General features: G+C 43.2%; 1 protein-coding gene and 1 non-coding gene across 2 annotated transcripts in view; one reads left to right on the top strand and one right to left on the bottom strand.

Annotated features, from left to right (window-relative positions):
- The window catches only part of LOC119945397 (histamine H4 receptor-like), a 33,241-nt gene that overhangs the window by 5,379 nt on the left and 10,280 nt on the right, over positions 1-17,582 (bottom strand). The window contains exons 3-7 of the mRNA XM_038766446.1: positions 11,131-11,248; positions 8,245-8,295; positions 6,852-6,966; positions 6,502-6,760; positions 3,567-3,733 (exon numbers count right to left, since the gene is read on the bottom strand). Of these exons, the coding sequence (XP_038622374.1) occupies positions 3,567-3,733; positions 6,502-6,760; positions 6,852-6,966; positions 8,245-8,295; positions 11,131-11,248 (710 nt within the window). The remainder of the gene's footprint in view (positions 1-3,566; positions 3,734-6,501; positions 6,761-6,851; positions 6,967-8,244; positions 8,296-11,130; positions 11,249-17,582) is intronic.
- Positions 4,806-4,888, top strand: TRNAL-UAA. The gene has a single exon. It is a non-coding gene; the product is annotated as a tRNA-Leu (tRNA).

Below are 17,582 nucleotides of genomic sequence, written 5' to 3'. Positions count from 1 at the left end.
GCCCAGAGAAGTGAAGTGACTTGCTCAAAGTCCCACAGCTGACAAGTGGTGGAGCCGGGATTTGAACCCGTGACCTCTGACTCCAAAGCCCAGGCTCTTTCCACCGAGCCACGCTGCTTCTCTACATTCTCTGATTCTCTTCTCAAGATCGCTGATTTCGCTGATTCTCTTGTCAAGATCATACTTGGGGAGCTGATCCCTGGTCACACTTGTTGAGGGGGGCGGGCATAGGACCCACTTAATGATTAATGTAATAATTGAGGTATTTGTAAAGCGCTTACTAGGTGACATGCACTGTTCTAAGCGCTGGGAAAGTTTAAGATCATCGGGTCAGACATAGTCTCTATCCCACACAGTGCTCACATCCCATTTTACAGATGAGGGAACTGAGGCACAGAGAAGTGAAGTGACTTGCCCAAGGTCACCCAGCAGACAAGTGGCAGAGCTGGGATTAGAACCCAGTTCCACCTGGAAAGCCAACCCTAACTCATTCAGAACCGGTTGGCATTCACGCCCTTAAGTGAATCACAGCCTAGTAAATGCCATCATTATCATCATTATTATTATCTTGATCTTTCCACCCAGCAGTCTGGGAAAGTGATTGCATTGTTTCCCTTCCAAATAACTCTGCTTTTAACTGACTCACCCACGTCAAACCCTACCTGGTTTGTTCCTTTTTATCAGACTAATCCTCATCTTCACCCAGATCTTCTCAACCTTCCCCGCAACCGGGTCTTCATTTTATCATCTCCTGAAGAATTAATCTTTTCATTCATTCATTCAATCGTATTTATTGAGCACTTACTGTGTGCAGAGCACTGTACTAAGCGCTTGGGAAGTACAAGTCGGCAACATATAGAGACGGTCCCTACCCAACAGCGGGTTCACAGTCTAGAAGGGGGAGACAGACAACAAAAGAAAACATATTAACAAAATAAAATAAATAGAATAAATATGTACAAGTAAAATAAATGGAGTAATAAATATGTACAAGCATATCACCTGCTTCTTCCCCCCTCACCTGCATCAACACATGAACTCTATGTTTTTAGACTGTGAGCCCACTGTTGGGTAGGGACTGTCTCTATATGTTGCCAACTTGTACTTCCCAAGCGCTTAGTACAGTGCTCTGCACACAGTAAGTGCTCAATAAATATGATTGATTATGATTATCTAAGTAACAGTGATAAGAACCTAACTCTAAGTCATGTGATGGTCACAGACTAACTACCACCTCTTCCAAACAGCTTTTAAAATCAATCGATCAATCGTATTTATACAGCGCTTACTGTGTGCAGAGCACTGTATTAAGCACTTGAGAGAGTAATTAATTAATTAATTGATAATGGCATTTATTAAGTGCTTACTATGTACAAAGCACTTTTCTAAGCGCTGGGGAGGTTACAAGGTGATCAGGTTGCCCCATGGGGGGCTCACAGTCTTAATCCCCATTTTGCAGATGAGGGAACTGAGGCACAGAGAAGTGAAGTGACTTGCCCAAAGTCACACAGCTGACAATTCATTCATTCATTCAATCGTATTTATTGAGCACTTACTGTGTGCACAGCACTGTACTAAGTGCTTGGGAAGTCCAAGTTGGCAACATCTAGGGATGATCCCTACCCAACAGTGGGCTCACAGTCTAGAAGGGGGAGACAGACAACAAAACAAAACATACTAACAAAATAAAATAAAACTCCACAATTGGTGGAGTTGGGATTTGAACCCATGACCTCTGACTCCAAAGCCCGGGCTCTTTCCACTGAGCCATGCTGCTTCTCTATACTCTCTATATAGAATATATATATTCTCTCTATATATAGAATACTATATATATATATACATATATATATATATATATATATATAATACTACATAACAGAGTTGGTAGATACATTCTCTGCCCACAATGAGCTTACAGTCTAGAGGATTTTAAGACAGGATTGGGATTCTTTTATCCTTTTTATTTCCAAATGTATGTACAGCAGTCTGCACAGAGTAGGTGCTCAATACATTCTATCAATGATTATTACAGTCCTCTAAACCATAAGCTCATTTTGGGCAGGGAACATATCTACCAACTCATATTGTACTCTCCAAGTACTTAATAGAGTGCCCTGTACACAATAAGTGCTCAATAAATACCACTGATTGATTGACTGATTAAAGGCAATGAAGGTTAACAGTACACTTTTGTGTTTCATTTTTCTTTGATTTTATGGTATTTGTTAAGCATTTACCATGTGCCGAGCCAGATACAAGTTAATCAGGCCAGATACAGTCCCTGTCCCACACTGGGGCTCACAGACAGAGGGAGAACAGTTATTGAATCCCCAATTTTAAAGTAAAGGAAACTGAGCCACAGAGAATTTAAGTGACTTGTCCAAAGTCACACAGCAGGTAAGGGGCAGAGGCAGGATTAGAACTCAGGTCCTTTGGCTCCAGGACCTGTGTTTTATCCCCAAGGCCGTGCTCTTTCCTTCCTGACCATGAGCTCAGTTCCCCATAATAATAATAATCATCATCATCATCAATCGCATTTATTGAGCGCTTACTGTGTGCAGAGCACTGTACTAAGCACTTGGGAAGTACAAATTAGCAACATATAGAGACAGTCCCTACCCAACAGTGGGCTCACAGTCTAAAAGTGGGAGACAGAGAACAAAACCAAACATACTAACAAAATAAATAAATAAAATAATAATAATAATAATAATAATAACAATAATGGCATTTATTAAGTGCTTACTATGTGCAAAGCACTGTTCTGAATGCTGGGGAGGTTACAAGGTGATCTGTTGTCCCACGGGGGGCTCAACAGTCTTAATCCCCATTTTACAGATGAGGTAACTGAGGCACAGAGAAGTTAAGTGACTTGCCCAAAGCCACACAGCTGACAATTGGCAGAGCTGGGATTTGAACCCATTACCTCTGACTCCAAAGTCCGTGCTCTTTTCCACTGAGCCATGCTGATAGACTCGCCCTTTTACTCTGAGGACCTCATCCTTCTTATCTCACCTAGTCTATCACCTTCAGCATGGCCTAGTGGATAGATCGTGGCCCTGGGAGTCAGAAGGATCTGGGTTCTAATCCCGACTCTGCCACTTGTCAGCTGTGTGACTTTGGGCAAGTCACTTCACTTCTCTGTGCCTCAGCTCCCTCACCTGTGAAATGTGGATTAGTAATAATAATAATAATGGCATTTATTAAGCGCTTACTATGTGCAGAGCACTGTTCTAAGCGCTGGGGCGGTTACAAGGTGATCAGGTTGTCCCACGGGGGGCTCACAGTCTTAATCCCCATTTTACAGATGAGGGAACTGAGGCACAGAGTAAGACTGTGAGCCCTACTTGGAACAGGGACTATGTCTAAAGTCATTATCTTGTATCTCCCCCAGCACTTAGAACAGGGCCTGCCACATAGTAAGCGCTTAACAAACACAATTATTATTATTATTATTATTACTATTAACTTTCAAATAGACTTGGGACTTCTTTTCTTCTACCGCGTTTCCCTAAACTGGAAAAAGGGAGCCGGAAAAGTGAACATTCCCAGGTTCTACTTACAGCATTAAAGACGGACTGGTAGCGGTCGTAGCTGATGAGGACAATGTTAAAAGCTGAAGCCGTGCAACTGAGATAGTCGATAACCAGCCAGAATTTACAGAGCTCTCTTCCGAACGGCCATCTGTTTGTCAAGGCATACGGGATATATAAAGGGATGCAGATGGCACCTATGGAAAGAAAAGTCAGAATAATTATTCCAAACGGAGCGTTGGATTGTTCTAATGATTTCTCCCAACGATATCGGTGTGAATCCAATAAAACCATCTAGTAGCAACGGAGTCATTCAACTTCCCATCTATCTTGGTGCAGAATACTGATAGGACTTATTGAGAACCTAATTTTGACCACCGCTGAATAACAAAGTCATTTTAACAATAACACTCAACAGTCTGGTACACAGACAAAGTTTAGCAATATTTCACCTGGTGAAAAACAGGAGAAGCAGCATGTCTTAGTGGTTAGAGAACAGCCTTGGGAGTCAGAGGACCTCAATTCTAATCCCATCTCTGCCACTTGCTTGCTGTGTGATCTTGGGCATGTCAGTTACCTTCTCTGTGCTTCAGTTTCCTCGGCAATAAAATGGGGATTAAGACTGTGAGCCCCATCGTGGGACAGGGACTGTGCCTGAACTGATTATCTTGCATCTACCTCAGTGCTTAGTATAGTGCCTGGCATGTGATAAGTGCTTAACAAATACCATACAGAAACAAAACTCAATTCTGCTCCCTCTTTTTGTTAACTTACAGTACAGGTTTTTAAGTGCGATGGGATAGCCAGTGAGGTAACCTTAAACAGCTGAAGTATTTAGTGGCCATGGAGAGGAGATTTTGATGAACATCTGAATTTCATGACAAGCACTTCTCCCTGTCAAAATGTCCTTGGTGTCATCATACTATTCTGTTGCCGAATTGTACTTTCCAAGCGCTTAGTACAGTGCTCTGCACACAGTAAGTGCTCAATAAATACGACTGAATGAATGAATTTCGAATGAATTTCATTTAGCTAGAAACCCCCAATTTCATCAGAAAATGCAGAGCAGGAAGAATCGGATAGCAATGTGGCCTAGCAGAAAGAACACGGGCCTGGGAGTAGAAGGACCTGGGTTCTAATCCTGGCTTTGCTATGGAACCTTGGGCAAGTCACTTAACTTCCCTGTGCCTTGGTTTCCTCAACTGTAAAATGGGGATTCAGTACCTGTTCTGCCTCTTTCTTAGACTGTGAACCCTATGTGGGACAGGGACCAGAATGGCCGAGTGATTAAGGCGTTGGACTTAAGATCCAATGGACGTGTGTCTGCGTGCGTTCGAACCCCACTTCTGGTAAGGATTTTTCTCCCTGTGAGGTTGTTGTTGGGTAGGGACCGTCTCTATATGTTGCCAATTTGTACTTCCCAAGCGCTTAGTACAGTGCTCTGCACACAGTAAGCGCTCAATGATGATGATGATGGCATTTATTACGTGCTTACTCTGTGCAAAGCACTATTCTAAGCGCTGGGGGAGATACAAGGCAATCAGGTTGTCCCACGGGGGGCTCACAGTCAATCCCCATTTTCCAGATGAGGGAACTGAGGCCCAGAGAAGTGAAGTGACTTGCCCAAAGTCACACAGCTGACAATTGATGGAGCCGGGATTTGAACCCATGACTTCTGGCTCCAAAGCCCAGGCTCTTCCCACTGAGCCACGTTGCTTCTCAGTAAATACGACTGAATGAATGATTGAACCTGATTAGCTCTATCTCAGCGCTTAGTACAGTGACTGGCACAGAGTAAGCACTTAACAAATACCATATAAAACAAGGAGACCACTGCAGCAATAGCCACAGAGAGCATCACAACGACAACCACGGAGAACACCACAGCTACAGCTCCAGGGCCCACTGAGATTTCAGCCACAGAGACCTCAGCAGCTACTCTCACAGAGACCACCCCTTCTACTACCACAAACAGGAATGTCTGTCAATCAATTGATCAGTGGTATTTAGCGAGCACTTATTACACATAGAGCACTGTACTAAGCACTCAGGAGAATACAGTACGACAGAGTTCCTCACCCCTAAGGAGCTGTCCAGTATAAAATAAACAAAAGTCCTCTGTAGGTTTGGCCCCACACTGACTCATCTTGAAATTCTCAGATTTCCTTGCATCTCCGTACATCGGATTTCTTCAAGTCAGCCAGACTTTTCACCCAGCCCTTCAGTCATACCTAACCATTTCGCCCCCGGTACTCACAGGCTCCTGTTAAAACTTGCATTCAGGCGCCCAAAAAGTTAAGACTTTGAACAGTAGTTTATTCTTCAGGTGGCTTCTTTGACAGAAAGTATCCAGAATATGATGGAAAAGACCTTTGAAGTTTAGCCTTCTACTAAACAGTTAAGAAATACATTGAACGAGCTACCGCCTCATTTTCTCTAACAGAAATCTGATAAGGCAAAAATGAAATGAGTAAACCTGAATACGGCTTAATCTACAAATCTACATGCATGAGAAAGCAGACCTGCAAAAACAAAACCATTCGCTCCAGGCAAATATATTTTGAAATCATTCAAGTAGGTTATCTATTTTCAATAAACCAAAAATATGCACATTTTCAGACATTCATTCATTCTGAAAGGATCTTTAAAAAGACTCCGTTGTGACAATCATAGGCATTCGTTTGTCATCAGTGATGCTGATCTGCAGAAGGTCTCTTGAAATTTCACGAGTTGCCCTCGAGAAATGCCAAGGCATTCATTTGTTCATTCATTCATTCAATCAATCGTATTTATTGAGCACTTACTGTGTGCAGAGCACTGTACTAAGCACTTGGGAAGTACAAGTCGGGAACATATAGAGACAACGGGCTCACAGTCTAGAAGGAGGAAACAGACAACAAACCAAAACATGTAGACAGGTCAACAATTAAGGAACTTAGTTCTCAAATGATGAGTAGTAACTTACCAACTAGGAAGTCAGAAATCGCCAAGTTAAGAAAGAAATAATTACTCCGAAGTCTAAGATTTTTGTCCCCTATAAAAGCCACGATAACCAAGGCATTTCCGAGCACTGTAACGAGAGCTAACAGAATCATGAGGAATTGTAGGAGATTTAAAATTCCTGGTGAAAAATGAATATTCTCCACTTTGGAGGATGAATTTAAGAAGCCAGATGTTCTCTCCTCACACAAATCCCCCGTGCTGTTGTTGCACATATTTGGAATCTGATGTAGATGGATCGGCGAAGCGAAACCCTGAGCTGTAAATGAATCGAACGTGTCAGTTCTGGCAAAACTGGGTGTGGAAAGCCTTTACTACATTTCTTTTCTCTGAGAGTGTCCCATCAACCTCTAGTACCACTATCGCTTCATCAGAGCTTCCTGATTCTAGAAAAATGATGAAACTGTGGTGGATTTTCCTACAGCAGACGCTGAAGAATTTGCGGCCGATCAACAGGGGGCCGAATTTTCACTGGCATATTTTTAGGATCGTTATCCAAGCCCATCCTGTTATTCTGGGCGACCCTGTAGAGTATTTGCTATCATAAATCTAGCCTTGGAATGCTCAACTGCATTTCCTTCCACAAAGATTGGGGTTTGGGTAAATGCGCTTTTTTAAAAAAAGAACTGTTCACATCTACTCTCTACAACCTTATCACTGCTTTCCTTTACATTTATTTTTAAACCACTTTGGTTTTTAAACCACCAGGCTCCATTTCCCTTCTTTACAATGTCTCTCTGAGAGAAAAATAGTAAATGGCCTAGTCCTTTAACTGCTCTGCCTCTCGGTTTCCCCATCAGTAAAATGGGGATTAATAATGATAATAATAATAATAATAATGGTATTTGTTAAGTGCTTACTATGTGCCAAGCACTGTTCTAAGCACTGGGGGGGTTACAAGGTGACCAGGTTGTCCCATGTGGGGCTCACAGTCTTCATCCCCATTTTACAGATGAGGTAACTGAGGCTCAGAGAAGCGAAGTGACTTGCCCAAAGCGACACAGCTGACAAGTGGCAGAGCCAGGATTAGAACCCATGACCTCTGACTCCTAAGCCCAAGCTCCTTCCACTGATCCACGCTGATTCTCAGAGGTCAGAGCAGGGCAGTGGAGGGGCACCTGGTCTCTCTTCCCACTCTAGTGTGAGCCCCACTTGGGCTCTGCATCTGACCTGATAATCTTGAATCTACTCCACCACTCAGAACAATCAATCAATCAATCAATCAATAGCATTTATTGAGCGCTTACTGTGTGCAGAGCACTGTACTAAGCGCTTGGGTAGTACAAGTTGGCAACATATGAGAAGAACAGTGCTTGAGACATGGTAAGTGCTTAACAAATACCACAATTCTTCTTCTCCTTCTGCAAAAGTGTCAGATCAATCAGAACCTGAGTCTTACCCCAATCATCCCTGATCATCTCTACTTGACTTTATCCAAGTCCTTAAATCCGAAAACCTTTTTTATAGTACTTGTTAAGCGCTGACTATGTGCTAAACACCGGGGTAGATACAAGCTAATCACATGGGACTCAGTCTATGTCCCACATGGGCTCACAGTCTTCACCCCACTTTACCGATGAGGTAACTGAGGCACAGGGAAGCGAACGGACTTCCCCAAGATCACAAAGCAGACCAGCAGTGGAGCCAGAATTAGAATACAGTTGCCTTTGACTTCCAGCCCAGTGTTCTAGCCATTAGGCCACGCTACTTCTCAAATTCTGCAGCTTCAAAAACGTGCTTGTGAAGGTCCAGGTTTCCGCTGTGCGGAGAGATGGCTTAAGGGGCCGTGTTGTGGAATGGACTGGATTTCCATTTTCTGGGTGGGCTCCAGAGATCACAGATGGGGTCTCTAGGGCTGGGCTGTGTAGGGGGACTGGTTAGACAGGTAAAGAAGACAGTGGTTATGGTAGTATGGAAAGGAGGAATTGGGTTAATGAGTGAAGGATGTAGGAAAACAAGTGGTCAGCAAGAAGCCACAGGAGGGTAGACAAAAATCTCATTTCCTAAAATCTAGCTCGAAGTGACAGAGATAGCAATTTGTTGCAACAGTGCACTAAAACTTCCTTCTCCTTTCTGAACTTTCTTAACCTAATTCGAAAAATGATGATAAGGAATTCATGAAGAGCTCTCATCTTTTCCCTCTGGAATCTCCCTTAGTGTCAGTTTCTCACCTTTGCAAGCACTCTTCTTGGAAGAGTGGTTAAGTAATAATCCTGGTATTTGTTAATAACTGCGGTATTTGTTAAGCACGTCTATGTGCCAGGTACTGAACTAAGCACTGGGGTAGATACCAGATAATCAGTTTGGACACAGTCCCTGTTCCACATGGGGCTCACAATCTTCAGAGAAGCAGTGTGGCTCAGTGGAAAAGAGCCTGGGCTTTGGAGTCCGAGGTCACAGGTTCAAATCCCTGCTCCGCCACTTGTCAGTTGTGTGACTTTGGGCAAGTTACTTCACTTCTCTGGGCCTCAGTTCCCTCACCTGTAAAGTGGGGATGAAGACTGTGAGCCCCCTGTGGGACAACCTGATCACCTTGTAACCTCCCCAGTGCTTAGAACAGTGCTTTGCACATAGTAAGTGCTTAATAAATGCCATTATTATTATTATTATCCCCATTTTACAGATGAGGGAACCGAGGCCAGAGCAGTGAAGTGACCTGCCCAAGGTCACACAAGCAGACAAGTGGCAAGGCCGGGATTAGAACCAAGGTCATATGACATCCAGGCCCATGCTCTTTCCACTAGGCCATGTAGTTAAGTGCTTACTATTTGCTGAGCACTGTTGTAGAAACAATACAATAAGATGGAACATGATCCCAATCCCACATGGGGTTCACAATATAATCATCAGCAGCAGCAGTGGTATTTATTAAGCTCTTACTGCATGCAGAGCACTGTACTGAGCACCTGGGAGAGTTACAATACAATAGAGTTGGCAGACAGATTCCCTGCCTATCAACGAGCCTAGGGGAGGTGACAGACATTAAAATAAATAAGCGATTTATAGGATATATTTTAAAAAGATTCATCTACAGTGAAGGGAAAGAGCTAAAGGGGACAAGGTTTGGGTGGAAGATAAGGAGTTCTATTTCGGATATGGTGCGTTTGCGGTGTCTGTGGGACATCTAGATGTCCTGAAGGCAGGAGAAAATGTGAGACTGCTGAGACAGAGAGAGGTCAAGGCTGGAGATGTAAATTTGGGAATCATCCACATAGATGGTGGAATCATCCACATGGTAGTTGGAGCCAGGGGAGTGATGGGAAAGGAGGACGGGTATCTTATCCCCAATTTTACAGATGCGAAAATGGAGGCACAGGAAAGTGAAGTGATTTGGCCATTGTCACACAGCTGGCAAGTGGCAGTGGTGGGATTCGCACCCAGATCTCCTGACTCTCAGGACGTGCTCTTTCCACCAGGCCACACCCACTTCCCTGTCTTTGGTGAGGCCAGCTTCCCATCCCCCTTCCTAGCCTCTCAGCCTGGCCTCTGGCTATCAATCAATCAATCATATGTGCAGAGAACTGTACTAAGAGCTCAGGAGAGGACAGTACAGCAGAATTAGCAGACACATTCCCTGCCCATAATGAGCTTACAGTCTAGAGATCATGACACCCAGGGCAACAGCAGTATTTATAACTGGTATTTATTGAAGGCTTGCTTGTGTAGACTGCTGTACTAAGTGCTTGGGCAAATACGTGGCCAAGTGGATAGAGCATGCATTTGGGAGTCAGAAGGATCTGGGTTCGAATCCCAGCTCCGACACTACTACTACTACTACTACTACTTCTTCTTCTTCTTCTTCTTCTTCTTCTTCTTCTTCTTTTCTTCTTCTTCTTCTTCTTCTTCTTCTTCTTCTTCTTCTTCTTCTTCTTCTCCTTCTCCTTCTCCTTCTTCTTCTTCTCCTTCTTCTTATTACTATTATTATTATTGTTGCCTGCAATGTGACTTTGAGCAAGTCACTTGACCTCTCTGAGCCTCACTTTCCTCATCTATCAAATGGGCCTTAAGACCATGAGCCCCATGTGGGACAGGGACTTTGCCTAACCTGATTAGTTTGTGTCTACCTCAGCGCTTAGGACAGTGCTGGACACAAAGTAAGCGCTTAACAAATGCCATCATCAGCAATCCTATTATTACTATTTTTATTAATATGACAGACCCCACAGACACAGTTCCTGCCCACAAGGAGCTTAGGGTTAAAGGAAGAGGGTCAGAGCCAGATCGGAAACTTCGGGTGTTGTCAAGCAGGGCTGGCGTCCTTGCTTTTTCCACTAAGCCCTGCTATCAGACCAAAGGAAGATTTTCCTTGTGTACATTCTTGAGGGAAAACGTCCTTCATTCATTCAGCAGTATTTACGGAGCACTTACCATGTGCAGAGCACTGTACTAACCACTTTGAAGAGTACAATATAACGACAAATAGACACATTCCCTGCCCACAACGAACTTATGGTCTGGAGGTGAAGAAAAGCGGGGGATAATGGGCAAAGAGGAGGATCTGTTTATCACCAGGTGTCCCCCCAAGGAGGTTTCCACCTTCTCTGCAGGAAGAGGAGGAGGAGGAGTCACCTCCTCCTGTAGTCACAGGAGTCACCTGTAGTCGCAGGGGTTAAGAAATGACCAGGGCGGAGATGATTTAAAGACGCGATCCCAAGTACCCTTCGTACATGTTGGAGGAAGAGCGTTAAAGGGATGGTATCTGTTTCCTCTTTCTGGAAGTTTTGGGAACCTCCAACCACAACCCTGAGTCCCTGAAGCTGAGCCCATGCTCCAGGGAGTGATCTTTGCTGTTCCCCAGCCCTGCCGGACTGCTGGATCATTGGATCACTGTCCTCTCCTGGTCCTTTTATCTCTCTGGCTACTCCTTTTCAACTTCTTTCACAGGCATCTCCTCTGCCTCCCACTCTCTGACAGTGAGGGTTCCTCGAGGCTCAGTACTAAGTTCCCTTCTCTTCTCCATCTACACCCACTCCCTTGGAGAACTTATTTGCTCCCACGGCTTCAACTGCCATCACTACGCAGTTGATTCCCAAATCTGCCTCTCCAGCCCTGACCTTTCAATTTCTCTACAGTCTCACATTTCCTCCTGCCTTCAGGACATCTCTACTTGGATGTCCCACCAGCACCTCAAACCTAACATGTACAAAACAAAACTTGTCATCTTTCCACCCAAACCCTGTCCTCCACGTCTTTCCCATCCCTGTAGACAACACCATCATTCTCTCTGTCTCACGAGCTTTTAACATTGGCATTATCCCCGACTCATATCTCTGATTCAACCCCTATATTCAATGTCATCAAGTCCTTTAGGTTCTACCTTCACAACACCACTAGAACCTGCCCTTTCCTCTGCATCCAAATTTCTACTATGCTGATCCAAGCACTTATCCTAACCCGCTTTAATTATTGTATCAGCTTCTTAGTTGACCTCCCTGCCTCCTGTCTCTCCCCACTCCGTTCACACTTCGCTCTACTGCCCGGATCATTTTTCTACAAAAACTTTCAGTCCATGTCTCCCCTGCCCTACCTTACCTCACTGAATTCCTACTACAGCCTAGCCCACGTGCTTAGCTCCTCTCATTGTGCCCCTATCTCATCTATATCACTGTTGACCCCTTTCCCACATAATTCCCCTAGCATGGAACTCCCTGCCCCATCCATATATGCCAGATCATCACTCTCAGCACCTTCAAAGCCTTAACTCACATCTCCAAGAGGCCTTCCCCTATTAAGCCTTCTTTTTCCCGCTTCCCTCTCCCTTCCATTTCATTTGTGCACTTGAATCTGTGACCTTTGGGCATCTGATATTCATCTCCATCCTCAACTCCACACCACTTATGTACATATCTATGAATTTTATATATTATAAATTGTTTACTTAATGTATGTTTCTTAATTGTTACTTAATGTCTTAAGATCAGTGTGGGCAGGGAACGTGTCTGCCAACTCTGTTGGATTGTATTCTCCCAAAGCACTTAATACTGTACTCTGCACACAGTGAGTACTCAGTAAATACCATTGATTGGTTCAACACACATTTTCAATCTGTCATGAAATCCTTTCCATCTTAAAAAAAAATTAGAAAACAACCCTTTTATCTTCATCCAAACTGCTACTGCATTGACCCAAGCACTTGTCATATCCTGCTTCGATTACTGCCCACCTTTTCAATGTCATGAAATCCTTTTCTTCCTATCCTAAAAAAAATCTCTAGAGTCCACCCTTTTATCACCATCCACACTGCTACAACACTGATCCAACCAATTGTCATATCCTGCTTTGACCTCCGCACCTGCCTCCTCGCTGACCTCTCATCCTCTTGTCTCTCCACTCTACAGTCCATACTTCACTCTGCTGCCTGGATATCCATTCTATTTATTTTATTTTTTTAGTATGTTTGGTTTTGTTCTCTGTCTCCCCCTTTTAGACTGTGAGCCCACTGTTGGGTAGGGACTGCCTCTATATGTTGCCAACTTGTACTTCCCAAGCGCTTAGTACAGTGCTCTGCACACAGTAAGTGCTCAATAAATATGATTGATTGATTGATTGATTGATTGACAGGGCACGGGCCTGGGAGTCAGAAGGTTTGCTGCCATTTGTCTGCTGCATGGGGTTAGGGCATGGGCCCGGGAGTCACAAGGTTTGCTGCCATTTTTCTGCTGCATAGGGACAGCTGTATATATGTATATATGTTTGTACATATTTATTACTCTATTTATTTATTTATTTTACTTGTACATATCTATTCTATTTATTTCATTTTGTTAGTATGTTTGGTTTTGTTCTCTGACTTCCCCCTTTTTTGACTGTGAGCCCACTGTTGGGTAGGGACTGTCTCTATATGTTGCCAACTTGTACTTCCCAAGCGCTTAGTACAGTGCTCTGCACACAGTAAGTACTCAATAAATACGATTGATTGATTGATTGATTGATTGATTGACAGGGCACGGGACTGGGAGTCAGAAGGTTTGCTGCCATTTGTCTGCTGCATGGGGATAGGGCACGGGCCTGGGAGTCACAAGGTTTGCTGCCATTTGTCTGCTGCATAGGGATAGCTGTATATATGCATATATGTTTGTATATATTTATTACTCAGCTTATTTATTTATTTTACTTGTACATATCTATTCTATTTATTTTATTTTGTTAGTATGTTTGGTTTTGTTCTCTGTCTTCCCCCATTTAGACTGTGAGCCCACTGTTGGGTAGGGACTGTCTCTATATGTTGCCAACTTGTACTTTCCAAGCGCTTAGCACAGTGCTCTGCACACAGTAAGCGCTCAATAAATACGATTGATTGATTGATTGATTGACAGGGCACGGGCCTGGGAGTCAGAAGGTTTGCTGTCATTTGTCTGCTGCATGGGGTTAGGGCACGGGCCTGGGAGTCACAAGGTTTGCTGCCTTTTGTCTGCTGCATAGGGACAGCTGTATATATGTATATATTTTTGTACATATTCATTACTCTATTTATTTATTTTACTTGTACATATCTATTCTATTTATTTCATTTTGTTAGTATGTTTGGTTTTGTTCTCTGACTTCCCCCATTTAGACTGTGAGCCCACTGTTGGGTGGGGACTGTCTCTATATGTTGCCAACTTGTGCTTCCCAAGCGCTTAGCACAGTGCTCTGCACACAGTAAGTACTCAATAAATATGATTGATTGATTGATTGATTGACAGGGCACGGGCCTGGGAGTCAGAAGGTTTGCTGTCATTTGTCTGCTGCATGGGGTTAGGGCACGGGCCTGGGAGTCACAAGGTTTGCTGCCATTTGTCTACTGCGTAGGGACAGCTGTATATATGCATATATGTTTGTACATATTTATTACTCTGTTTATTTATTTATTTTACTTGTACATATCTATTCTATTTATTTCATTTTGTTAGTATGTTTGGTTTTGTTCTCTGACTTCCCCCTTTTAGACTGTGAGCCCACTGTTGGGTAGGGACTGTCTCTATATGTTGCCAACTTGTGCTTCCCAAGCGCTTAGCACAGTGCTCTGCACACAGTAAGCGCTCAATAAATACGATTGATTGATTGATTGATTGACAGGGCACGGGCCTGGGAGTCAGAAGGTTTGCTGTCATTTGTCTGCTGCATGGGGTTAGGGCACGGGCCTGGGAGTCACAAGGTTTGCTGCCTTTTGTCTGCTGCATAGGGACAGCTGTATATATGTATATATTTTTGTACATATTCATTACTCTATTTATTTATTTTACTTGTACATATCTATTCTATTTATTTCATTTTGTTAGTATGTTTGGTTTTGTTCTCTGACTTCCCCCATTTAGACTGTGAGCCCACTGTTGGGTGGGGACTGTCTCTATATGTTGCCAACTTGTGCTTCCCAAGCGCTTAGCACAGTGCTCTGCACACAGTAAGTACTCAATAAATATGATTGATTGATTGATTGATTGACAGGGCACGGGCCTGGGAGTCAGAAGGTTTGCTGTCATTTGTCTGCTGCATGGGGTTAGGGCACGGGCCTGGGAGTCACAAGGTTTGCTGCCATTTGTCTACTGCGTAGGGACAGCTGTATATATGCATATATGTTTGTACATATTTATTACTCTGTTTATTTATTTATTTTACTTGTACATATCTATTCTATTTATTTCATTTTGTTAGTATGTTTGGTTTTGTTCTCTGACTTCCCCCTTTTAGACTGTGAGCCCACTGTTGGGTAGGGACTGTCTCTATATGTTGCCAACTTGTGCTTCCCAAGCGCTTAGCACAGTGCTCTGCACACAGTAAGCGCTCAATAAATACGATTGATTGATTGATTGATTGACAGGGCACGGGACTGGGAGTCAGAAGGTTTGCTGCCATTTGTCTGCTGCATGGGGTTAGGGCACGGGCCTGGGAGTCACAAGGTTTGCTGCCATTTGTCTGCTGCATAGGGACAGCTGTATATATGTATACATGTTTGTACATATTTATTACTCTACTTATTTATTTATTTTACTTGTACGTATCTATTCTATTTATTTTATTTTGTCAGTATGTTTGGTTTTGTTCTCTGTCTTCCCCCATTTAGACTGTGAGCCCACTGTTGGGTAGGGACTGCCTCTATATGTTGCCAACTTGTACTTCCCAAGAGCTTAGTACAGTGCTCTGCACACAGTAAGTGCTCAATAAATATGATTGATTGATTGATTGACAGGGCACGGGCCTGGGAGTCAGAAGGTTTGCTGCCATTTGTCTGCTGCATGGGGTTAGGGCACGGGCCTGGGAGTCACAAGGTTTGCTGCCATTTGTCTGCTCCATAGGGACAGCTGTATATATGTATATATGTTTGTACATATTTATTACTCGGCTTATTTATTTATTTTACTTGTACATATCTATTCTATTTATTTTATTTTGTTAGTATGTTTGGTTTTGTTCTCTGTCTTCCCCCATTTAGACTGTGAGCCCACTGTTTGGTGGGGACTGTCTCTATATGTTGCCAACTTGTGCTTCCCAAGCGCTTAGCACAGTGCTCTGCACACAGTAAGTACTCAATAAATACGATTGATTGATTGATTGATTGACAGGGCACGGGCCTGGGAGTCAGAAGGTTTGCTGTCATTTGTCTGCTGCATGGGGTTAGGGCACGGGCCTGGGAGTCACAAGGTTTGCTGCCATTTGTCTGCTGCATAGGGACAGCTGTATATATGCATATATGTTTGTACATATTTATTACTCTGTTTATTTATTTATTTATTTTACTTGTACATATCTATTCTATTTATTTCATTTTGTTAGTATGTTTGGTTTTGTTCTCTGACTTCCCCCTTTTAGACTGTGAGCCCACTGTTGGGTAGGGACTGTCTCTATATGTTGCCAACTTGTACTTCCCAAGCGCTTAGTACAGTGCTCTGCACACAGTAAGTGCTCAATAAATACGATTGATTGATTGATTGAGTGACAGGGCACGGGCCTGGGAGTCAGAAGGTTTGCTGTCATTTGTCTGCTGCATGGGGTTAGGGCACGGGCCTGGGAGTCACAAGGTTTGCTGCCATTTGTCTACTGCGTAGGGACAGCTGTATATATGCATATATGTTTGTACATATTTATTACTCTGTTTATTTATTTATTTATTTTACTTGTACATATCTATTCTATTTATTTCATTTTGTTAGTATGTTTGGTTTTGTTCTCTGACTTCCCCCTTTTAGACTGTGAGCCCACTGTTGGGTAGGGACTGTCTCTATATGTTGCCAACTTGTACTTCCCAAGCGCTTAGTACAGTGCTCTGCACACAGTAAGTACTCAATAAATATGATTGATTGATTGATTGATTGATTGACAGGGCACGGGCCTGGGAGTCAGAAAGTTTGCTGTCATTTTTCTGCTGCGTGGGATTAGGGCACGGGCCTGGGAGTCACAAGGTTTGCTGCCATTTGTCTGCTGCATAGGGACAGCTGTATATATGTATATATGTTTGTACATATTTATTACTCTACTTTATTTATTTTACTTGTACATATCTATTCTATTTATTTTATTTTGTTAGTATGTTTGGTTTTGTTCTCTGTCTTCCCCCATTTAGACTGTGACCCCACTGTTGGGTGGGGACTGTCTCTATATGTTGCCAACTTGTACTTCCCAAGCACTTAGCACAATGCTCTGCACACAGTAAGTGCTCAATAAATACGATTGATTGATTGATTGATTGACAGGGCACGGGCCTGGGAGTCAGAAGGTTTGCTGTCATTTGTCTGCTGCATGGGGTTAGGGAACAGGCCTGGGAGTCACAAGGTTTGCTACCATTTGTCTGCTGCATAGGGACAGCTGTATATGTGTATATATGTTTGTACATATTTATTACTCTACTTATTTATTTATTTTACTTGTACATATCTATTCTATTTATTTCATTTTGTTAGTATGTTTGGTTTTGTTCTCTGACTTCCCCCTTTTAGACTGTGAGCCCACTGTTGGGTAGGGACTGTCTCTATATGTTGCCAACTTGTACTTTCCAAGCGCTTAGTACAGTGCTCTGCACACAGTAAGCGCTCAATAAATATGATTGATTGATTGATTGATCATTCGTTC

This window comes from Tachyglossus aculeatus, chromosome 25, assembly GCF_015852505.1.
Source record: "Tachyglossus aculeatus isolate mTacAcu1 chromosome 25, mTacAcu1.pri, whole genome shotgun sequence".
Lineage (NCBI taxonomy): Eukaryota > Metazoa > Chordata > Mammalia > Monotremata > Tachyglossidae > Tachyglossus > Tachyglossus aculeatus.
The sequence above is the reverse complement of the archived record's forward strand: the minus strand, read 5'-3'. Positions and strand labels throughout refer to the sequence as shown.